Below are 25,346 nucleotides of genomic sequence, written 5' to 3' on the forward strand. Positions count from 1 at the left end.
TAGTATGCAAGTAATGTGTGATTTATGTATCAGCTTGCAAAAGCAAAACTCAAAAACAAGTCAAGTTTAAAATATATGCTTTAATCTAAAATATATAGTTACATTCTAAATATTTATTAACTGTATAAATACATAACTGCTGGTTATCAGGGCATCTCTGTTACATAAGATCCCTGCGTTGTCTACACACTTTCTATAAGCGGTTTCACTATAACTCATGAATATGCCCACACGAAATCTGTGCACTTTTTCCCATGTTCTTTAATGATTGTGAGAGGAAATCTGTGGAATTAATTTAAATGTGGTAAATGTATTAAATTGAGCTGAGAAACTACTAGTTATGTTGCTTGCCAGATTATTTTAAGACTAATGAATTACAGTATATTACTTAGTGGAACAATTGTTTATTATGTGTTATAGTATTAATACAACTTTTCATTAAATATTAGTGTCTTTCATTATATTGCTGTTGCTGTCGTTTTATTAAAACAATAAGCGCTCGAGGCTGTGAATTACAGTGTACGTACTAAAATTATGGCGGCTTTAGGGGTTCATGAAGACCCTTTACCCATGGTAAAATCACTAATGCATGGCCTCTTGTGGCTGGAAGACCTTGTGAATGGCAGGCGTGCAAATTGTGCAGAGCGTTCCATGGAATTCTGCAGGCATAGATTCCGTGCAGGCCTACTGATAATGGCATGCTTTAAGGCATATAACAAATAATAAAAGATGTCATCAATGATGTCATAGATAACATAATATGAACATAGTACATTACATTTTTGTATGTAAAAATTTCAGAGTTACTTGGACATCCTTATTTCTGAAATAGTGTCTTAGAGCAGTGGTTCTCAACTGGTTGTTTCAAGACCCAGATTTACATGATTTAACATCTCCATACTCCTTAACAAATGTAACCCCCGCACAATGTTGTATGGGTTGTATTTTCATAGTTTTGTTCATGGAGGATGAGGGCATGTCATGCAACCTTCCCAAATCTACCTACTGGTAATTTGGCTAGCTTACTACCAAGTGACTGATGGATTTACACAACATTTTGTTTTTTTTTCTATGTAGCATTATTTGCACCAATAAAAAGTTTGATTGGACCTACAGCCTTTGACCCATATTTGGGTCACAACCCACCTGTTTAGGACCACTGTTTTAGAATATTATTGTCAGTCCCCATAGCTGAATGCAAGACGGTGCGTAAGTGTTTGTGTCATATGGTGAACGTACTTGTGCCTTTATTGTCCGAGGAAGAGTGAGCATTACTTCGTTCGCCTGACTTAAGGGAGATCTCCACGGTGGGCTGCTCATTGCCGTGGCGATAATCTCTTCCTGTCTGACCACAGCGCTTGGCAAGCTTTAGCACATGCATTTTGAAGGACGATCCGATAAAGACGTAAAGCACTGGATTTAGACAGCAGTGTGTGAGAGCCAGGCTCTCCGTGATTTGATTGGCTCGATCCAAATTTTTGCTCACCTCACATTCCGTTACCAACATGTAGATCACATCCAGAGCTCGAACCAGTTTGAACACATTGTACGGCAGCTGGGTCAACAGGAACACCCCCACTACTGCTATCAACACCCGAAACGCCCGCCATCTCCTCCTGCCTTGTACCCCTGCTGTAGCAGCATGACTCAATGCCACGCCCACTCTGCAATAACAGAACAACATCACTAGGAGAGGCAGAAGGAAGCTCAGCGACACCTCCAAAATTTCCAGAGTGGCTTTAGTTGCCCGTGCCATGCTGTGTGGATAAACCGCCCTGCAGGCGTTTCGCCCTCCAGAATGTTGTCTTACTGTATAGAACACCATATCAGGCAACCCTAACAAAATGGCCAATGCCCAAACCAGGAGGCACACTATTATCCTCTGCCTGTTGGCATTGTTCCTGCCTGGAGCATGGACAGCAGTGGAACCTCTAGCTAGTGCACGATAACGGTCAATGCTAATACAGGCCAGCAGCAGCATGCTGCAACTGAAGTTAGTAGTATAGAGGGCGGAGGTGATCTTGCAGGCGGCTATGCCAATTTCCCAGCCGTTCACTGCATCTGCAGCCCAGAATGGCAATGTTAGGAGGAGGAGGAGATCTGCGAAGGCCAAGTTGAGGATGAAGACGTCTGTCATGGTTCGTAAACGCTTGTGGGAAAGGTACACAAAGATGACCAGCGAATTCCCTGCCAGACCCAGGATCAGTGCTAGGGTGTAGACCACAGGCAAAAAGACCCCGGCAAAGGACCGGATCTCTTGTTTGTCGCAGACCGTGTGGTAGTCTGTAAAGTTGTCGTCATCATCATCATCGAAACTGTGGTTGGAACTGTTGTCATATTCGTCAATATGGTCATAAAAAGGGATGCCCATCTTGATCTACAAAGAGAGCAAGTAACAAACATTGCAGATAGTTCAAGGTTCGTTATATAACACAAACTGGCTTTAAAATATAATTTCGTCACACAAAAAAAAGAATACATTTTTATATGTATCTTGGACATGTGCTGCCTTCAAGCAATGTCAGAATGATCTGAATAATCGTATTTATGAGGTTAGCACACATGATTGTCCACCACATTGTCTTAATTACCATTGGGAAACTAATTTTCTTTGAGCCCTGACTGAGTTGCCATTTCAAGACTTGACTACTGCAATACTCTGGTTGGCCTGCAGGTTGTCCAGAATGTGGTGGCACATCTAGTCTTCAATTAACCAAGGAGGGCACTACTATTGGGATTTTGGGAGTTCGATATTGGAGATATGGTTGGCTTTTGTATGATGAAATGCTCATGTTCCTCATTTGGATAAAAGCATCTGCTAAATGTAAATGTTAATTGATACTGGTCATGATTAAGTTTAAATTGTGAATATTGGCGACAGACTTGTGCAACTAAATTTTCCATTAATTTCTCTGGCAGCATGAGAATGATAAAATACCAAGTCTGAGTATCAAGTGCAACTGCAGTTGGACCAAAAAAAGCTTCCTGATTTTGCCAGTAAGTAGGAAATAATAAAACAATAAAAAAAATCATAAAATTGCTCAACGTATCTGTTTGTTTATGACCCAAATCACTTGAACCCACTTCACATTGTAATTACGACTCCCAAATTCTTAAGTATAAACTTCCAAGGAGGACTTGATGGCTTCATTTGTATGGTTGTTTTGAATGTAACAAACCAGTTTTTACTACTAATTGTGCTTTGAGACCCTAGAAAAGACCACTCTTATCTGCATGCACTGCAGGTTTTACTTTAATGTATTTCTACATTACAAACATGTTTTCTTGGGAATACTATCTGAATTAGTATCAGATCAACCACAATCAGATGTCCGTGCTTGCTTTTATTCTTTTCATTCTTGCTTGTTTGTTAGATTTGATGTGCCATCTGTGCTCTGAGTTTTTGGGTGTTTTGTGATTTCATTTGTGAATTATTCTGTTTGATACACATGTGTTCAACAATGTACCTTCAATATGCATTTTTTAAATAAGCGACGTGTGAAAGACGTTTTCTTTGTGCAAAAGACACCATAGACGTAAATCTCTTCCATATCGTCATCCTTGTTGCAATCAACTATCCAGAGGGTCTTGGTTGAGATCATACACATCACTGTGACAGTTATGTTTGAATGAAAACATGGGAAGTGGAAGCAGAGATCACTGCATATGTGCATGTTTGCTTGTTTCGCAAACCTCGCCTGTGCAACTTGCTATGGTGTTATCTATTACTGTGTCTGTTGCAACTTGCTAGGCTGTTATCTATTTCTACATTTGTATGGTAGCTCAAGAAGGCATGTAAATACAAATATTAAAGTCTGTCAAGGACAGCTTTGTGGTAATTGAACTTTGAATGTATTGTAAACCCTTTAGCTTTAGTTTGTATACATGCGGGGGGAAATATATTTAACCCTGAACTCTAGAAGGCATTAAATGCAAAAATGTTTGCATTGTCAGACTCCTGTTTTTGAATTCTGGGATTATCATAGAAACAAATTGCTGGTCTATCAGTCTCTCCCTGAACTTTGTACACTGCAAAAAAATCCAAGTTTTCTTCTGATATTTTTATTGGAAAATCAGACAAGAATTTTTTTTTTTTTTTTGCAGTGTATCCTCTGTCACTCTCTTGCTGTTGTTTGCATTTCAAACCCTGCAAATCCTTGGCTATCGCCCAGTGCTCATCTGGAGTTGCGCTTCATAATGTACCTGCCAATCTGGTAAACGCATACAGTCCTCTTTAAATGGGGTCTCTAAGCAGAGCACACATATTTGTGTGTGTCTGTATGGGATGAGCAGACTTTGCTGTTAAATGAGCAAAAGGTATTCAGATCTTTAACTGATGGCGGCTATCTGCTTGTGGACTTTATGTGGCATGCCGATACGTTTATGTTTGTTGTTGTGTATTGTCTGTGTTTTATGTCTGTTTTTGCTACTAAATGTTTTGCCTCCTGTAGATACCATGTTTTTATTTTTATTGCTTTTGGAACACCAAATCGTGCTGTTCAAATATTTAGAATGTTTTTAACAACCAAACATGTTTTTAAAATCTTTAAAAGAACATTAAATGTTCCACGGCATGTAAAATGTTCTGAAACGGTTTGGCTACATTTCTTGAAATTCCAATGAATTACAGTATATTAACATCAGTGTATTTTTTGGCGATCCATATTTCCACACAGTAATCTGTTTATTAAATATTTGTTAAATTTAGAATTTAATGACACATCTTTTAAACATCATAATGTCTTGATTTACCATTAAAGCCTTTGTGCAATTTGTGTTATTTTAATCTGTATAAAATAATGGCCACAATATTTATTTAGTTTAAGCGTATTTATTTAGACCACAACATGTCTCTTTCAGAAAAGACACTTTTTATATGTCAAAATGTCCTCTTGCAGAAAAGGTTTGGCTAATTGTCTTTAAAAACTTAAAAATGTCTGAATCTCATTGCATAGTTAACAAAATACCCAAGCAAGCGGCATTTGCAAACAAATGATGCTAAACATTTTCTCACAACTAACTATAATTTTCTGAGCCATTTTTGGAATTAATTTGAACCAAATTGTGATTTTTAGTCCATGTATGAAGTCAATTAGCAGAGTAACCAGAGGTGGAGTTCATTATATTAACTAAAGACATCTTCCACTAATGTTTATCTCTTGATGTTGATAACCTTAAAAAAAACAATACGGTTTATGTAATGCTTTATACATTTAACAATGACAAAAATATTTTTTTTAAATAAATGCCACGTTTTAATCTTTTGTTAACTAATGCAATGAAATTCAAAAATTTTCAACAATATGCTGAAATATAAACATATAGTTTGTTTCATTAAAACTGCACAAGTTGCGGTTTATCCATTAACACAAGATGCGTGTTCAAGGCTAGGCAAGACAAGCTAGTGAAAAGTTGAACCATTATTCTTATTCTTGAATCTATTACAGCATTTGTGTTGTCTTTTAATTTACCTCAGTCTTTTTTGGAGCTCAAGGTATGTTACACCCTTTTATTCCATCAATAGAGTTTAACACTGTACAAGTAAACCCTCATTCCTTTCTGCTGTCTCACTGTTATCCAGAAGTGAGCTTTTCTTTAAAAACATATCTTACATATGATAAAAAGACTGAAAATCTTTCAAACGATATTCTTTGATTGGTGAATGTTTCATTGTAATCTGAATCTGTCCACGTCACTATTTATATTGAACTTTGCACTCTAATGTCATAAAAATACTTTTGAGGTGTAGTAAGCAGGACTTTGCCTTGACTAAAAAAACAGCAAGGATTTAACAGCAATTAACAGCAAATGAACACTGACATACTGAAAGTTCAGAAAGCATAATACCTAAATGACCATTACATAGTTCAGCACTTATTCTGTCTTTTGTGTCTATTTTTCAGGCATTTGTTTGATGTATTCTTACCCCGGGAATTACTTTGAATGGCGATTGGCTAAAGTTACGACTCGTACGACTGTCCCCTGTGTCACTGTACAGTTCAACCAAGCGATTACCTGAAAGCCCTTTGACCTAGCTGTAGCTCTGATTTGAATGTTGCTTGTGAAATGCAGCGGTGATTTACCTCTATTTTTGGCGTGTCGAGTCACGTGCAGTCCAGGAAAGAGCTGCCCTTCAGCCCAAAGGAGTGAAATGCTCTGTTGGTTGTTGCAGCTGGGGCAAGCAGACAGCCACGGGTGTGAGTTTGTGTTGGAGGAAGAGAGTGAGGAGGAGTGAGAAAGAGAGCGAGTTAGAGAAAATAAACATATCTGTGCAGGATTGCCCTCCTCCTGCAGGTTATGTAGACTCCCTCTCTACTGCGCTGCACTTTTGAACATCTTCAAGCTGCATTCTCGAAATTCCACTTTTTATACTATATATTATATATCTATTATATTATATCATATCATATTAGGGCTGCATGGTTATGACAAAAACCCTATCTTAAAATGATTATTCCCCATGTTATTGTTTGGGGCATCTGCATGCCATTTTCTTTATGTTGGGTACAAATTTTAAAATAAGCCGAGAACTGTTACTTTATTGCTTTTTTTATACAAAACTTTCAAATTCACAATAGCTCTTTCAGCATGATGACAAACAAAACTGTTATTGATTATTTTTTTTAGTTTACAGAAAATCGTGCAACTGATATGTCTGTAATTGGTTAATGCTCCACTGCTGATAAACAAACAAGCAAACAACAAAAATAATGTAGTAAATGGAATGTTTTTTTATGTAACAGGAGTAAACCTAAATGGAATTCTGTAGTTGCATTGTTCACAATTTAATTGTGGCAGTTGTAATTGAAAACTCAATATGGTTTTCAATTGTTTGTGCAGCTCTAATATCATGGATCATATCATAATGTACACTATTGATTTTGTAAAAGTAGAATATATATATATATATATATATATATATATATATATATATATATATATATATATATATATATATATATATATATATATATATTTTATATAGTATTTTTTATTTCTTTTTATTATTACTTTTTGAATCTTTAAAAAATTGTTACTCAAGTAAATAGTCAGTCTAAAAGAATATATTCTATCAATATACACTTTGGGACCACAATAAAACTTCTGTCAGTGTTGTCGTAAGTGCCATTGTTGTGCCAATGCCAAGAATGAATGCATTTTAAATGGTTTTCAAAAGTGGACAATAGGAGGGCTAATGTGTATAAAATCGAAACCGTCATTCCATGCCTAACAACAAATACATACCATTATACCATTTGACTACCATATTCTTAGACTGTGTAATTAGAAAAAGACTGAATGGTACCATTGTATTACCATCATGGTGGTGTTCAGTCCTATTCCATGGTATATTCAAAGCGTTATACCATTCATGCCAAAAGGATTTAACCATATCAGTCCATATACACCCACAGCGCTGTCAAACTCTATTTTCATGACTATATTTAAAACACAGTTGACATCAGTATTGCAGATGTAGATCAGGTTTATATTTCATGCTTCAGTTTTTTGCTGCTGCATAATCAACTGTTCTAACTCTGAATCATACCGTGAATATATGTTGCCACACCCAGTCTATGCTGTTACATTTGCAACTTGCACAGATTTAGAATCCGTAATACATTCAGTAAAGGTAACATCTGAAGTGTACTGGTAACACTCGAGTGCATTACATTTTGGTTTCTTAAATCTCACAATCTGGAAAAAGGCTTATAGACTGAAGGAACATAAATTAGAGGTAAAGGACTGCTGGGTGTCCTGAACTAGTTAGAGGCGTTCGAGTGGAAAAACAGTGTAATTAACTTTACAGTCCTGTAACGGTTCCTTCCTGACTGTGTGCATTCTGTGGATTGTTTGCATTGGAAAGTAGCTGTTGTGATTATTTTCCTTACGAATGCCATGTTCGTTGTGGCTATTAGCTCTGAAAGATAAAACCACTTTTTGATGGAGGGTCTCATCTGATTGGTGTAATTCCTTGCAGTTGCTCTTCTGTACCAATCCTGTTATTTGGCCTGACATGGCATTCTGGTTGCCTCGCGTGATTTGTTTGTTTGAATCCGAGGTTGTTGGTTATGGAATGCACAGTTGTGTGTTTTGGTCGCATGTTTAGCGTCTGGTATGGGGACAACCTTCAGACATGAAAGGACAAGTCTGTTATATCACACCCTTAGAAACATAACGTGCGTTTTCATCAGAAAAATCGATTCAGTAAGGGCCGTTATGACAACACACTCACACACACACACCCCACACAAACATGCATGTTGGCTAGTTACTAATTGTTTCTTAAAACACTGGTCTTTCCCAGCAATTGAGAGCCTTGAGTGTTTGTTTTAAGGCTGTGTGAGTGTGTGTATCTGCAAGGTGTGTCAGTTGTGTGAGGAACTGTGGATTTGGCATCCTGTCCAATTGCATTGCATAAAAGCAGATGAGTCACTGTGTGTTTAAATGTTGGTTTGTGGGAGTTTGTGGGTTCATGTTATGTTTCGATTTCCCATGGTTACGTAAGAACCAGTACATTTTTTTTTTTTTTCATAATTTCTAAATCCATTCTAACTGAACGCCATCAATCATGGCTAAATATTACTGATTGTAATTTTTTTTTAGCATACTGTACAGTGTTTAAGCATGAAATACCTGTGTGTGGGTTTGATTCGCTAGGTTGGGGATTCAAGTCCCCCATAATCTTCCCCAGAAGTTCGCTAAAACTGACAAAACATTGGGGCCTAAAATGTAATAATAAAAAAAAAAAGTTTTTGAAATTGATGACTTGGACCAAATAATAAAGAAAAGCAGCCAATAAGTGCTCAACATAGATGGGAACTCCTTTTAATACTGTTTAAAAAGCATTCCAGGGTGATACTTCAAGAAGTTGGTTGAGAAAATGTCAAGAGTACATTTCTGCAAATTCTAGGCAAAGGGTGAAGATGCTAAAATGTAACACAGTTTTGATTTATTATGGATTTTGTTTTAGTCACAACATAATTCCTATAGTTCCATTGATGTTATTCCATAGTTTTGATGACTTTTCTAAAATAAAAAAAATAACCATTTTTTTTTTCAATGAATTATACAAATGGGATACAGAAAATTAAATATGGTTTAACAAAATACGGTAGAGGCTAATGTCTAAAGAAAATAGAAACAGCGCATTATCCTACCTATATGCTTCAGCATGCATCACCTTAATACATGCTTATAACAATCACAGAATTTTATGCCTTGAACATGCTTAAATAACTTTTTAACCAGGCTTTAAGGACATTTATAACAGTTTAAAACAATATAATTCTCATTACACATGTTTGTTTAATTGGAAAACACCCTGGGCTATAAATCATTAAATAAGATATGATTTAATTCGATTTGCATACCCAGTCCTCACATGAGTGTAAAATATAAATATATATATATACATAGGCCGGTTTGAGTATTTCTGTTACTGCCGATCTTCTTGGATTTTCATGCACAACAGTCTCTAGAATTTACTCCAAATGCTGCCAAAAACAAAAATCATCCAGTGAGCGGCAGTTCTGCGTATGGAAATGTCTTGTTGATGAAAGAGGTCAGGCCAGACTGGTTCAAACTGACAAAGTCTACTGTAACTCAGATAACAGCTCTGTACAATTGTGGTGAGAAGAATATCATCTCAGAATGCATCTTTATCTCAGTGTTGTCAAACACAAGTGCCCAACTACTGTAGCTGTCTCGAAACAACTTTATAATGTTTAGGATGACACATCTACTGACTGTTGTTGCTGAAATCTCATTAACCTCTGTTGGAGATCTGTCACACTCATCAAATGTCCCATAAATAGGCCGACAAGGAATCAAGGCTCTTTTTTTTCACGTATTCTGCAGTGATGATGGGTGATTTCAACCAATTGGATGGTTCACCTAATAATTAACATTTTGTCATTATTTACTTATTCTAATGACGCTTCACCATAAAAGGAGAATTTTAAAAAAGGTTGTGAAAATAAAAAAAGTGGAGTTTGACATTATCGATGTAAATGCCCTATTTGATTTGAGTGTTTTATTAATGATATCATTTTAGGGTGAATAAGGACTTCAATTTTTGAAGCATTTTTCTAGCTTGACAGACCGGAGCCATTATTTAACATTTTTCAGTTCACGCCCCACTTTGAAACAAGAAAAACGTTTTTTTAACAATGACAAAATTTTTTAAAATGTTTCAACTTTTTACTGAATTTGTTTTATTATTTAAAAATGCAAAGAAAATCTAAAGAAATTTACACTATTCACAAAAGAAAAATACCTAAATTGTGAACTTCTGTCACAAGGTTGTTCTGTTATTTTGTGAATACTTTCTGTGTTACATAAATACATACAAACAAAAATTATGTCTATATACTTAAAGGCCCATCCTGGCCAATGCAGTCTATGCGTTGTTTCGCTGCAGTCAGGACCTCTGTCCAATAATTTAAACTTGATTAAATATACTGAAAAACGTTACCATTGAAATACAAATGAACTTTCTTCCATCATTTACTCGCCCTCGTCGTTCAAAACCAGTATAACTTTTTTCATCTGAGAAACACAAGATTGAGGGATGAGAGTATCGTGATTGTGGCTGTCCAAGACATAAAAGCGCCTTAAAGTCATCCATAACACTGTTGCCTTAGATTTCAATTCTTCTGAAGCCATATGATAGTGTTGTGAGAGGAACAGACCGAAATGTAAGAGTTAATTCACCTCTTCACCCATTTGAAAGTGGCACGCATGCCAGAACGACTTGTGTACATAAGTGTTGTGAGTGCACCCAACACCATGAACCCCCCTTACAATTCCTCTTTGGGGAAAAACTTGATGTGAGTACATGATGAGTATTCGTTCAGTATTGCATGGAGATTGGACTGAAATGATCAAGGAAAGGTTTGGATCCTACTGGTTCCTATTGTTGGGATCCTACTGGTTCCTATTGTTGGGATCCTTAACTTGTATCTTAAACATTTCATTTGTTATACCAATTTGAGTAATATAACCATCTTTTGGTTTTTAGAAATACAAGTATCTATCCTACTTTTTCTGGTGGGCCAATTTTCTGAGCATTGATTGGGTGTCACTGATGTATAAATACGGGTGGTCATGTTAATGTATTTGGGTTTCTGACATAATAAATGCAAGGATTTCAGAAGGAAACATTTTGAGAACCACTGCTGTAAAGACATTGTCACCTTTGTGTGTTCTGACGGAAAAAGAAATACTACAATAATAAATGATTAATTCATAATCCATGAAGAATTTTTAAGATATTATAAATGTTTTTCATTCTAGTACATGGAGGTATGAAGGTAAACAAAGCCATTAAATTGATATTTCCCCACAGGCTCATATCACATCCAGCTTTTAGACATTCACAAAAAAATGGGTTTTACCCCTTTCATCTAAGCATTATCATGCTGATCTGGTGTCCTTATGTCCTTTGACAGAATACTGGACAATAAAAACGAAAGAATGATTGTGGGACACACCCATCTGTCCCTTGGATCACATATTGCCCCCAGGCTCATACTGCAACCCTGCATTTGAGGGCCTGTGTACACTTCACTTTGCTGTAAATTATTGCAGCTTTGAGTCACGATGTACATTATAGCAGTCTGTAAATGATTTTCGCTTTAAGGGCTTTGAGCCCTTATGTTGCGTGTGTGTGTGTGTGTGTGTGTGTGTGTGTGTGTGTGCAAGAGAGAGTCTGCATGAAAGTGTAACTGCATGCACATGCTAGAAACAGTAATTCAAGCAACAATGTACGTACTGTACACCGTGCAAGTAGAAATGCAGGGCTGGTGAGAAACAGCTCCCTCTAGAGAAGACCGCTCACCACTGCCAACATCAGCATTCGTCCAAGAGAGGAGCTTGCTAAGAGAGGTGTGCTTATATTTGTTATAATCCTTCTTAAAATATTCACCTGGCAGACGATAAAATGATTGTCTTTCCACATCCTTACAGCGTAGTCCTAAAGACTTGCATTGAAGAAGGGAGCTGCATATCATAGAAAATTGTGGGGGGTTTAGTTTGTAAACCTCTAAAATTCCACAAATATCAAGAAAAAATATATAATAAAAATGTGCTTGAAATATGGCTCTCTCTGTCAGACAGTCAAGCTCATTTCTGTGAAAATCCCATTGTTCTTGCTTACTGGACTTCTTAAACTCAAGTATGCACACATTACAATCTCAAACACATAGAAAAAGAGATGAAAATGTTTAAAGTTGATATGTCTATGTATATTTTAAAGTTAAAAAGTGAATTGTCTGTTAATGGCTTTTTCAACCTGTCTTTATAGAAATATGCTGTACCAAACCTGACATTTTTATTCCAGGTGCTGGTAACCCAAAGTGTGAGATTGCTGTAGTGATGTGCAAGACCAAGTCTCTGGACACAAATAGTGACAGGTAACATTGTTTTTAAAAAAGTTCTCACATGAACCTTGCATGGTGTGCGATAAACCATAGTTTATGAGGTGTTTGGGTGCTTGTATAAGCTTTAAAGAGAGTCACAATCAACTGCTATTATATAGAAAATACGGACCGGAATATTAATTAAAATGTATTTATTTTTTCCTCGTAACAAAAAGTCATACTGGGTTGGAACGACATGAGGGTGAGAAAACGATGATAGATTTTGTATTATTGTTTTAACTTTCCCTTTAAGTTTGTCCCAAGGCATGATTCTGTTCCCTCTCTTTCTCCCCAATTGTTACCTAAACTAAAATAAAGTTGAAACAGTGTCTGTTAGGTTGTTGTTCAAGTCCAGCAATCATCATTGTTTACTGTATGTCACCTTGGATAAAAAAGGCTAAATGTAAAATTTGTAGTTCATATAAGAGACCGAATGCTTGTGCTCCTGTTTATTTTCTTTCTCTCTCCCATTGGTAGAGTTCAGTGAGAGTTTATCCCAACTTTGATCGGCTTAGTTTCTTTCATGTCTTCTTTTCCTTTCTCTCCAAACAAGTCCTACCGAGTTTAGAGCAGGCATGCCGGTCTCCCCCTCAAAGTTTTACCAACTTTCCATTTCTTTGTTCTTCTTCCCAAAATCCTGTTGTGTTTGAATGTTCTCTTTCCAGCGGTATCTCTCTGTGTTCAGACCTCACTCAGAGAGATGGAAATGCAAAAATAGAGTTCGAGGTGGACTCTGGTAGGTAAATATTTGCTGGTCTAAAGAATTGTTCTCCTCGTAGAAGAATCAGAACACACAAGGTACAATATATATATAATATATATACACATATATACAGTATCTCACAAAAGGGAGTACACCCCTCACATTTTTGTAAATATTTGATTATATCTTTTCAACACTGAAGAAATTACACTTTGCTACGATGTAAAGTAGTGAATATACAGCTTGTATAACAGTGTAAATGTGCTGTCCCCTCAAAATAACTCAACACACAGCCATTAATGTCTAAACCGCTGGCAACAAAAGTGAGTACACCCCTAAGTGAGGGAGACACAGGGCTCCCCGTCCTGAGAGAACAAGGGAGGAATGTGGCAGGGCGGAGGGGGGGGCCGGGTCGTGATTCCACACACCCGGCCCCTAATCAGGCTAATCAAGCCTCAGAGAGGGATAAAGGCTGACTGGAGACTGCAGTGGGACGGAGAGAGAGATTTACGGACAGCTGTCCAACACTGTGTGTTTGTCTTTTTGTTTAAGTTTCGCATTAACATATTATTTATATCGTCAAGCCGGTTCTTGCCTCCTCCTTTCCATTAACCCCTTTAAAGTTACATTTTAAGATAATACTTGTATTAAATATTTCATATATTAATACAAAAATGAATTACTGATAATACATATTACAATATTTGCTTTCAAATAGGCAGCATATTTTCGAATACATTTAATAATTGTACTCTGACCAAAGAAGTCATCATTTATTTGTAACATGATTTCTACCCTCTCTGAGACTCACATTGTTGTTGTTGTTTTGGATTTGATTTGATTTGCTCTTTTATTGTCTCTGTCCTTCACTCTAAACACCTTAGCTGTGAAAGACCTCATTAATTTTTCACTGCTGCAGATATTCACACTTCCTTCCTTCTCTTTTTTTTCCTGTGTCTTTACATTCCTGCTTTCCATCTTCCCACAGGGTTCTCTGATTAGAATTAATCTCAGTGATATCTGCCCTGCAGTGTGATGTGACCTTGGCTGCAGAAAAGAGGGAGAGAGAGAGAGAGAGAGAGAGAGAAAGAGAGAGAAAGTTTTCCCAATCAAACTGTTCACATGTATTTTAACTTAATTTACTATTGATTCACTCTGATATCCAAGCACATTCTCTGAACTTTCTGTTCACCTATAGAAGGTTGAAAGTGGTCATATCATGAGAAATAAAATCTTTCTTAAAAAGATTTTTGGAACTCTTAAATATTTTTTTTTATTATTATTATTATTATTTTTATTTTTTTTATAAAATATTTGGATAAACTATGAAAACATACTTTAAGTTTCAGAACTCAAAACTTCCTGCCTAGGCCAAACAGAATGAGCTGACATTGTTTTTCTGTGGCAGGGCGGAGGGCGGGGCCGGGTCGTGATCCTACACACCCGGTCCCGTATTAGGCTAATCAAGCCTTCGAGAGGGATAAAGGTCGACTGCAGAGGATCGTGCGGGAGAGAGATCGTTAACGGACATGTCCGTAAACGATCTCTCTCTCATCGCACCACCGTCTGCCATCAGCCTTTATCCCTCTCCAAGGCTTAATTAGCCTGATAAGGGACCGGGTGTGTAGGATCACGACCAGGCTCTGCCCTCATCCGTGCCACATTTTCCTTCTGAAATCCTTGCATTTATTATGTCAGAAACCCGAATACATTAACATGACCATCCATTTTTATACATGAGTGACACCCAATCAAAGCTCAGAAACTTGGCCCACCAGAAAAAGTAGGATAGATACATGTATTCCTAAAAACCAGAAGATGGTTATACTACTCAAATTGGTATAACAAATGAAATGTTTAAGATACAAGTTAAGGATCCCAACAATAGGAACCAGTAGGATCCCAACAAGGTCCTTGATCATTTAAATCTAATCTCCATGCTCAAAATGGCCAATCCAAAGGGATAGTTCACACAAAAATGGAAATCCTCTCATGTACTCACCCTCAAGTATTTACCAAACCTGTGTGACTTAATTTCTTTTGCTGAACACAAAAAGAGAAATTAGGCAGAATACTGCACTTTTCAATGCAATGGAAGCATACAGTAACAGTGTAAAATGACACATGCAAAGTTTTATTGTAATTCATTGTATTAGTGTGTAATTTGTGTAATGTTGACTCTGCAAAGTGTTACCATCTGTTTAGGAATTTTTTTGTTTTCCAGTAATGGTGTTAATGTGGCTGTGATGTTTTCCAGGCATAGGCTGCACAGCATGATTCTCGTTCCTATGAACACACCTGGAGTGAAGAAGATAAGGCCACTCACAGTTTTCGGACAAGACGGTGAGTATTGAGTTGCAGAATCTACTGTGCCACATCACAGCGTATCAGATCTTCACCTCAGGTTCACTCTGTGACTGTCTCATTTCATCACTACTTTAAAGTCTCTCACACATCACTATCTCTTCACACCGCTATTGACCCATCTGAAAACACTCGTCATGTCATGGTCTACTTTTAGATTCCCACTGTTCTTCAACACTGTCTTTCCACATCCTTATCCTTTCAGTGTGTGGAATGAAAATGATTACATTTGTGGAGAAATTCACAAAAAATGTATTGCACCCTCTGAGAGTGCACGCGCTGTCTGCACTGTTTTAGCAATCGATTCAGAAGGAATTCTGCAAATCAGGTAACAGCGCAAACGTGCCAATTGTTTTTGGGTGAATTCAAATTGAACATGGAAATTCTTCATCTTGCATGCCAGTGATTACACTTGTTCTTCCTGCAGGTGGCATTACTACCATTGCTATTGTGAAAGTGAACCCAAGTGCAGAAGGTCAAAAATCCTTAAAAGGCTTTTATTTAGGGAAAGATAATACAAAAAGCACAAAAACTAAACACAATGGCACGTACAGTGGACAGCTGAGCTAAAAGCTAAAACTCCCATTAGAGGGCAAAACTTAAGAAAAGCAATAAACAGAAATACTAACTAAATAACAAATTAACAGAAGGCATTAGACCAGAATATAAAAATAGAAAACCAAACTGACAGGAAAACACAAGGGAAACAGGAGGAAGAATCCAGCACAGGACAGAGCACACAAGTGGAATATAAAGAGAAGGAAATGAGGAAGGTAACGAGGAGAACAGGTAAGGCAAATTATCTAATGATCAGAAAAATGAGGGGGTGGGGCTAGGGAATGATAAGGAACAGAAACAGATAGGGCAGAGAACACAATAACAAGACAGCAGAAGAAAACAGAATATAACAAGAGTCATGATCCAGCCACTAAAGATTAAGAAAATTACCAGACAGATAAGGCAGGATCCTGACACTACCCCCACTATACACAAAGACACAACAGAGAGGGACAGGCATACCAAGGGCAAACCAGACAGGAGCCTCCAGGGGGGATGTGGCGACTAGGGCAGTCGCCACCGATGGGGCTGCATTGAGGATGGGTGCCTACAGGGGGTTCTGCAGTAAAGACGGGGGCCTCCAGGGGGGCTGCAGTGAAGAATGCATGTGATTTCAGGGGGGCTGCAGCAGAGCGGTCATGCGCCTTCAGGGGGGCGATGAGGGCTGGCATGTCCAGGGTGACAGGGAGGCATATAAATGTATTATGAGAGATTTTGTGCTTAACTCCGCTTCTTTGTGCATAGCAGGTGAATATGCTTTTTTAATGCACTAATAACCAAGAGAGTGATTGCTTCAAATCTTTGGCCAAGATTCTCTGATTTTATTGCATTTTCATCTGAACAACTAGTTATAATGCTCTTCTCCTGTGATCAATACAAAACTTACTCAAACATTTATTTTTAATACAATTCTGTTTACTGCTGGCTTTGTGTGGGCGGTAATAGTATAGTGTTAATTGCGGCAGGCAAATAGCGTTAAGTTTTGTCAATAAAACGCAATCTATAATAAGCCAAATTTACATAGAAAGGAGGCGTGTTTTCGCTGACAAGAATGACAATTAATTGAAATACTCAAAATGCTGCTCTATTGTTTAGAGAATAAGGCGGGGGGGGGGTTCCACTCAGATACGGTGCATTTATTTTGTGAATTCATTCCTGTATGCTTCATGGTATAGAGCTCTGATGGACCCTTGCTTTGATATCAAATTCATGATTTGTCTCTGTAGATGCAATCCATGGTGGCCATTTCGAAATCCACTTTGACAACGTGCGAGTTCCTGCTTCCAACATTCTTCTTGGTGAGATACAGAATCATCGAAATCTCTGTGTGTGTGTGTGTGTGTGTGTGTGTGTGTGTGTGTGTGTGTGTGTGTGTGTGTGTGTGTGCTGTCTGTGAGAGAGCGAAAGAGATAGAGCTTTTCCTGTACACTGCCTAATGAGCCCACAATAACTTCAGCGCCCCAGGCATTTGCTCACAAGAATGAAGTCTGCTTTTTTTTTTTTCCAATACCAGGAATTAATTTATTTAACCATAATAGATATGGATTAAAAAGTCTTTAAGCAAACATTTATTATGATACATTTTAAAATGAAATACCTTGTGGGGATTTACTGTTTGGTTGACCTATTTAGTTTTTACTGGCTGTAAAATGTCCCAGTCAATTTGCCTTCAACAGATGAATGCTTATAATATAATATAATATAGTGTAATATAATGGTCGCCTCTTGTTTTACTGGATTATTAATTAGACTTGCTTCACATTTTTGTATGCTCTCTGTGTTACTGATTGCAGGTGAGGGAAGGGGTTTTGAGATAGCTCAGGGACGGCTGGGACCAGGTAGACTTCACCACTGCATGAGGGCTGTGGGGTTGGCAGAGTGGGCACTGGAGTTACTGTGCCAGCGAGCAGCCCAGAGACACACCTTTGGAAAGAAGCTGTACCAGCATGTAAGTTGTAGTTCATGTGATGTTTTTTGTTAAGGGGTAAGATGAGCCCCACACATTAACTTCACCATAGATGGAAGTAAATCTCATCTCAACACATTTATTGAATGGCTGTGCTTCTTTTAATATTGACATTTAATCTGAACCTGAACAATTGGGATATTTATTCTATTCTATCTAACTGTTTTGAGGTTAATTGATCTCATTTTGTATCATTGTAAAATTATGATCTGTCACATTCTATAATGTCGGGTATAAAATATTTTTATGTCTACTTGTTATGGGGGATTTATGGACATTTGGCAAGTAGGTTTGTAGTGTAAAAACAAAACCAATAATGGGGTAAGATGGCCCCTTTTCATATTTTCTTATTTTGTTTTATGACAACTATATTAGTAAATTTTTCTATTTGTGTCCGGTGATGATATATTGGGTGATGCATCATCATTCTGTATATGCTTAAATCATATCTAAATATGTTACAATTTAGAAGTAAATGGACATTGTTCTTAAGGAACCCCATTTTCCCCTATTTGTTTTGTGTGCTACCTTCTATATGAGTTATAACTACAGAAAGCAGGGGTGTATTTTATATTTGAATGCAATTCTTTATTAAGTGATGCAAGTGTTGCAGTTCTTTTTTTGTGATAGGATAATTGTGGTAATGTTCATTATTATTTTGCAAATATTTTAATACTGATAAAAATGAAATGCAATGTAGCACTATAAATTGAGTATTATTAACGTTATTATAAGTGTGCAGTGCAGATATATTTGTGTGTGTGTGTGTGTGTGTGTGTGTGTGTGTGTGTGTGTGTGTGTGTGTGTGTATTTATCACTTTGTGGGGACCAAATGTCCCCATAAGGATAGTAAAACCCGAAATTTTTGACCTTGTGGGGACATTTTGTCGGTCCCCATGAGGAAAACAACTTATAAATCATACTAAATTATGTTTTTTGAAAATGTAAAAATGCAGAAAGTTTTCTGTGAGGGTTAGGTTTAGGGGTAGGGTTAGGTTTAGGGGATAGAATATAAAGTTTGTACAGTATAAAAACCATTATGTCTATGGAAAGTCCCCATAAAACATGGAAACACAACGTGTGTGTGTGTGTGTGTGTGTGTGTGTCCATTGTGTGGAGCGGTAGTGTAGCGGTTAGCGTGCTGCGCTAATGAACCTGGTGACTCGAGTTCGATTCACGCTCATGGCCAACACCAGTGACTATTACCTGAACCGGTCCCGGCCTCCCCTAGGTTGACTCAGCCTAAAATGAGTACCTGTTGTGGTGTGTAAAACCTCGGCACTGGGGAGACCAAGGCGGTCGGGCGTGGTGCTGGCCACCCACCCCCTCGTGTACCGTTCCGGCCTTCATAGGTGCTCGCTAACAGCACTTGCCCCTACAGTCTGTTAAGGCTAAATGGGGGATCTTTGTCTTTGTGTGTGTATGTGTGTGCAGTTGCACAAATTACTGTACATTTTACAATATGACATCATTTTAAAATAACACATGACAAATGTGGATTTATACCGGCCATCATTGAAGTTGAGATGCTTGATAAAAGATGTTTATGTTTCTTTAAGTGTATGCACAAACTGTAGAGGTGAAGGTATCACATTTTATTTGTATTGCAATTAAAGAGGAGTTGGGGATCAGCCAGCTGAGGTTGTTACAGGGGAAACTATTATCCGAGTTCACTAATGTTACAGAGGAGACTGAATGTCTTCTGTGTAAATATCACTGTGCGGAGGGTTTGTCTTAAGCCTCAATAATGCAAGATGTTTGCCAGAGGAATCTTTTGGTATCTGTTTTGATTGGACACTGTCTCATGATAGCCCAGAGCAAACAGCTCATTACTGACACCCAGAGAATGAGCGTTTCATTGCAATTTCTACTTATGTTATGGAGGATGTACAATATGTACTCTCCCCACTGACATCAGTTCTGTATTTGTTGTTTGATTTAATGTAATATACACAGTTTGATGGTTGTTTGATTGCTTATGTATTACTGTATGTTGAGGTTTGTTTTTGTGTGTAGGAGGTGGTAGCTCATTGGATAGCTGAGTGTCGAATTGCCATCGCACAGACACGTCTGTTAACTCTACATGCGGCCCACACACTGGACACACAGGGCAACAAGGCTGCAAGGAAACAGGTAACACATACAAATACACACATTTTAAAGCACAGAATTGATCATATTTTTTGTAGCTTTTGTATAGTTTATTCTCTTATAACATTTATCACGTTATTACATTTTTCTGCATTGGAACTTGTGACGTCTGTCTCCCTCTCGCTCCATCTCTTTCTGTCTGTCTCTCATGCTGTTTATAATCTCAGTCACTCCTATCTAATAAATTAACTGACACTTCAAAAGATGATGGAAAAGATGCAAAGTCAACTCTCAGAGACTGACCTTGCATAACCACACACACACACACACACACACGCACACGCACACACAGATATAAACACTCCCACAGTTCATCTCAGAACTCTGTCACTGTTCATCAACAGATGTGTCTGTAGGAGTGAATTGTTCTCATGGGATGCATCCAACCTTGAGAGTAGTAGCCGCCTGAATTATGATACAAGGGTGGATGAGGGTGATCGGAGCATATGAATTATAAAATTCCCCTTTCCAGGCCTGAACTCTCTCCATACACATTCATATTCCTCTTGCCATCATCTTATTTTCACAAGTGTTACGAGATTTGAAAACATATTTTAACCTACAAGTAATTTAAAAAAAATATAAAAAATTGTCATCATTTTGTCACCCTAATCTCATGAACATTACGTGATCGTGGCAAAATTTTTGCAAAATTAAATTGCATGCCTTATTCCACTTTTGGCTGCAGTTTTACAGTAAAATGTCCAGCGGGGGCGCCAAAAAGCGAGTGAAATTATGTCATAATTATACAAAGTTGTGTGAATATTAGATTTAATTAGTAAAAATTACCTCCTTAAACCTTTTAACCTAAACCTAACCAAAAGTGTCTTTAAAAGCAAATTAAAAGTGAACAAAACAGACTTCCTTACCCTAAACCTAACTGAAAATGTTGCAAAAGCAAATGCAAAATTAAAAGCACATTTACTGAAACATCCACGTCAATTTGAGCTGCTTAAATTACACTTTGGTCTCACGTGTCAGCTTACATGTTTGCTGGGCTCGAACCGCGGCCTTACAAGTCTGAAGTCCAACAATATCAGGTGAGCTACTGCACAAGCTAATCATGTTGGAATAAGCATGTAAATGTAGGTGAGTCTGTAATACAAGCATTAAAATGCATTGTATTTCAAATGATGCTTTATAGTAAAAGTGTTTCGATATCATAACATAGAAGTGTGTAAGTAATAGTGAAAAATAAGTGTTAAAAAACTATAAGTTATAATCAGCCGTTATACTCGTGATTTGTGTGAAAGTGAATAAAATGCACAGTTCTTGCTTTAAAATTGACCCAAAAGTGTCATTAGACTAGTGCATGAGATACGTGTGTCACATTCCTAGTCTTCTTAAGGCATATGATACATTTAGTTGAGGAACAACCTGAAATATTAGTTATAATACAGTGAAAATCTTGACTTCTGCTGTTCACAAAGAGCTTGTGAAAGAGCCGTGTGAAAAGCAAAAACAGTGCAAGATCTCGCGTATATATGTGAACAAGCAATTAATCCACACATTTTTTGTAAACTAATTTTATCTTAGAATAACAGGGAAAATATAGTTGCTGGAGTTCCTGCTCAACGCAACACATTTCTGTGGTATAAACATGTGGAATGGTTCCATATGATGGAAAAGCGGCACCTGTGTTACATTGCAGCCCTGGCAGGGGACATTTTCCCACAATGCAGTTTCCTTAGGGTCTGCAAGAATTGCTATGTATCCTACTGGCTGTAGTCACGGTAACACAGCATCAGGTTTCCGCAAAAATGGATGAATCGGATGCTTGCAATGATTCTTTTAATGTTATCCAGCCTGCTGTTTCCACATTGCTGAACCAACACCTCATGTTTGAGTCATATTTTGATTCTGAGAAAAGCCACACACCTCAAGCACATCTCATGCTGGGGAGGTTTTAAAAGTGTACACATACACACTCTGAATCTTACACACACATGCACATGAGATTGGTTTATAATGAGGCCCAGTCCTCCAACAGATGCACAAACATGATTGAAAATCTCATATTCATTCTCTCATGTCTGTGTATTTAAAATTAAATGTCTTTTTGGACGCATACCAGATCCGCATGAATCCATAATTGTACGAAACATCCTAGGATTACCGTCAGCGAGATAGAATCTTATTAGCTTTTACTGCGTAGCCTGTAGAGATGCTGCTGCCTGTAACTTCTCAGTATGATGTCTTTTCATTAGACAACACTCAAATGAAGGACATAACCAAAACAAACAAACACATAGCTCTGTTTCCCACTCACGTTAACTGAAGATCTTGACCTGTTTGGAATGTTTCTTTTCTTCAGATTGCTATGATAAAGGTGGCAGCAGGCAGGATGACATGTAAGGTGGTGGACTGTGCCATTCAGGTGTATGGGGGTGCAGGAGTGTGTGATGACTTCCCCCTTGCAGAAATGTAAGAAAAGTATTATTCTATCCATTCTATAAACAATAAGAACAGGTACCTGTATCTAAGGCCACATTCACACCAATCTGTTTTTGTTTTTTTGTTTTTTCACTTTCCCAATGTCTCCACTTTCCATGCTTTATGCAGTATGTGTTTTCATTTTTGGTGGATGAATACGACATTCCAGTGTGGAAACTAGGGGTGCAAAGGTTCGCGGTAAAAAAACGAACCGTATGGTTCGCCACCCACGGTTCGGTAAGCATTTGCACCACGGTTCATCTCAAGTTTAATGACGCATCTGGATCATACAGTTTGGTGCAGAAAATAAAGTGCCAAATGGACATGCACATTTATAACCTCCACTAATGCACCTGTAGCACTCTGTAGACACGCTCGGCCTGTTTCACGTGGGTCAACTTTCTACAGAGAGAAGCAGTCCTATTAACTGCAGGTATGTTAAATCAGTTGATGACATCACAGTTCTTCACGTGTTAAGGTGGTTTTATATGGGCCACGGTCACCATGCTTTCCCTATACATTTTTCTTTGAGAGAGATGTGGTAAGCGGCAAAATGGATGCAACTGTCGAAGTGCAGCTTTCCAAGCTAATTCACGAGAAACCTTTGCGGAGCACACACGCAAGATAAAAATATGTTATCTTTCCGCAGCTTCCGCTTTTCACTGACCAATCAGAGCTGAATTTATTCACAACCAATCAAATGACACATAGCTTTTATGTAGTCAAAAACAACATGGAGATGAATATAATCGCTGTTGCTGAATTTCCTCTGGACAAATAATAATTCTTTGAACATTTATAGAGACATAAATAGGAAAACAGCCTCATGGAAAGCTGCGAGTTGATGAGTCGTGTACCAGGTGAAAACAGACTATGGAAACATGTATAGCTTATGTTTGGAATATAGACGACTGTGCAATGTATGAAATTGGACCATATACTTTAATTTTCTCTTCTGCAACAGGTGTTTGAAATATCAACTTTAGATAAACAGAAAATACAATTGCCCGGGTGGGTTATTTTGAGTGGTGAGTGTTTTGTGGATTTTGAATGTTAATTTGTAGCCCTCCCATTTTAATTACTGTTATTTATACTATACCAATTTGCCACTATACCAATACAAATATGATTTAACATGCAGTTTGTTTCTTTAGTCATTTAAAAAATTGCAGGAATGGAGACAGGTGGCAAGACGCAATCAATATTTACAATTACACTGTTTAGTCTTGATACTATCATTTTACATTAATATAAAAACGTTGCTTATTACAATATTTATAGATATAAAACATTTTATGAAAACTGGCATTTTATTTAAGTGCGATCACTTACATGAAAACTAATACAATATTTACTGTAATCGCCTCATAGATGCAGTAACTGAGCTGAAACAGTGGGTGGCATTATTGCACTTCTACTGGCGCGTTTCTCGTGTGAATGAAAATGTCTCCGGTTACACATGTAACCTCGGTTCCCTGAGATGAAGGGAACGAGACATTGCAGTGAAATGCTTTGGGAAATTCCTTTTCCACAACCTAGTTGGAAGCCCTTGTATCATAACGGCAATCTTATGATTGGCAATGGTGATTGAGACCCGCACTTTTAAGCACGCTTTTGCCCTATATAAGCGGGAGCTCAATCACCATTGTGTCAGAATTTTCAGACTAAAGGACAAGAATGCATCGCTTGTACCTCATAAGTCTGAAGTATTAGTGTGGCCAAGTTTCACAATGTCTCGTTCCCTTCATCTCAGGGAACAGATGTTACATATGTAAACGGAGATGTTCCCTAATGATTCAGTTCACTCGACTTTGCAGTGAAACGCTTTGGGGAACGGAGTCACATCATGTTGCACTACGTAGCGTCATACCCTAAGATGCACTAGGGTATAAACACTTAGAAGAATATGTATATGATATATCGGGCAGTGATGACTTGTATGTCTTTAAGTGTGTATGAAAATAAACTCACAACCCCACATGGTGAAAACCAGACGGGAAATCTTAATCTGAGGCTCTATATGAGTATATATTACACACAGTATAATTTAACTTCATAACCAGAGGTAGGGAGGGAGGTTTTATTCTATTGGAAGTGCTTGTGTCTTTTAGTGGGAGTAAATTGGATGGCAGCCTACACAGCCTATATTAAAATTATAACAGCTAGCCCACCCGTAATAAGCAGCTCGGGCTCACCTGTTGGTTGTTGGAATAGACAGAGAGGATTCGCAAAATGATAGACACCACGTCTAGGTTATAAAACCTCATGAACATGTTCTGCAAAGACCATCCTGCTGCAAAGCATATATCCTTTAGGGATACACTGTTTGTCCATGCCCATGAGGAGTCCATGCATCTAGTTGAATGTGCTTTTATGTCAATATGGCATCTCACACCCTGTAATTCATAAGCGAGGGTGATCGCATCAACAATCCAGTGAGAGAGCCTTTGTTTGGAAACATCTTTTGTGCATCCTTCATAACAAATGAAGAGCTGATCTGACAGTCTAAAAGGCATCCACCCCCAGTGGGGCATGGAGTACCAAATAGGGGAGTGGGATGTGTCTCCGGAGGTGAATAGGTCGACTTCCACTTAGCCGAACATTTCCCAAATCCTCTGAACCGTCTGGGTATGAAGTCTCCATCCCCCGCCATCGGTCCCTGGCATAACAGCATGTCCGCTCCACAGGTCAGCTGGTCCAGAACATATGTCACATGCAGGGAATGAAGATGGCGTGCTCCACACGAGGA

The 25,346-nt window shown here is 37.9% G+C and overlaps 2 protein-coding genes across 3 annotated transcripts in view; one reads left to right on the plus strand and one right to left on the minus strand.

The window, feature by feature from the left end:
• acad11 (acyl-CoA dehydrogenase family, member 11) overlaps nt 1–25,346 on the plus strand; it is a 79,004-nt gene that overhangs the window by 47,868 nt on the left and 5,790 nt on the right. The window contains exons 14-19 of the mRNA XM_052114593.1: nt 12,344–12,416; nt 15,383–15,468; nt 17,274–17,345; nt 17,841–17,995; nt 20,030–20,146; nt 22,479–22,588. Coding sequence (XP_051970553.1) covers nt 12,344–12,416; nt 15,383–15,468; nt 17,274–17,345; nt 17,841–17,995; nt 20,030–20,146; nt 22,479–22,588 — 613 coding nt within the window. The remainder of the gene's footprint in view (nt 1–12,343; nt 12,417–15,382; nt 15,469–17,273; nt 17,346–17,840; nt 17,996–20,029; nt 20,147–22,478; nt 22,589–25,346) is intronic.
• LOC127634870 (atypical chemokine receptor 4-like) lies at nt 61–6,244 on the minus strand. 2 transcript variants are annotated; one of them, XM_052114595.1, is made up of 2 exons: nt 6,084–6,244; nt 61–2,377 (listed from the first exon to the last, which is right to left on the minus strand). In XM_052114595.1, the coding sequence occupies exon 2, from the start codon at nt 2,369–2,371 to the stop codon at nt 1,223–1,225; it is 1,149 nt and encodes a 382-aa protein (XP_051970555.1). In that variant the 5' UTR covers nt 2,372–2,377; nt 6,084–6,244; the 3' UTR covers nt 61–1,222. The 2 variants fall into 2 exon arrangements, with proteins under 2 accessions (XP_051970555.1, XP_051970556.1); XM_052114596.1 differs by lacking the exon at nt 6,084–6,244 and adding an exon at nt 5,927–6,029.

Source organism: Xyrauchen texanus, chromosome 42 (genome assembly GCF_025860055.1).
Source record: "Xyrauchen texanus isolate HMW12.3.18 chromosome 42, RBS_HiC_50CHRs, whole genome shotgun sequence".
NCBI classification, from domain to species: Eukaryota; Metazoa; Chordata; class Actinopteri; order Cypriniformes; family Catostomidae; genus Xyrauchen; species Xyrauchen texanus.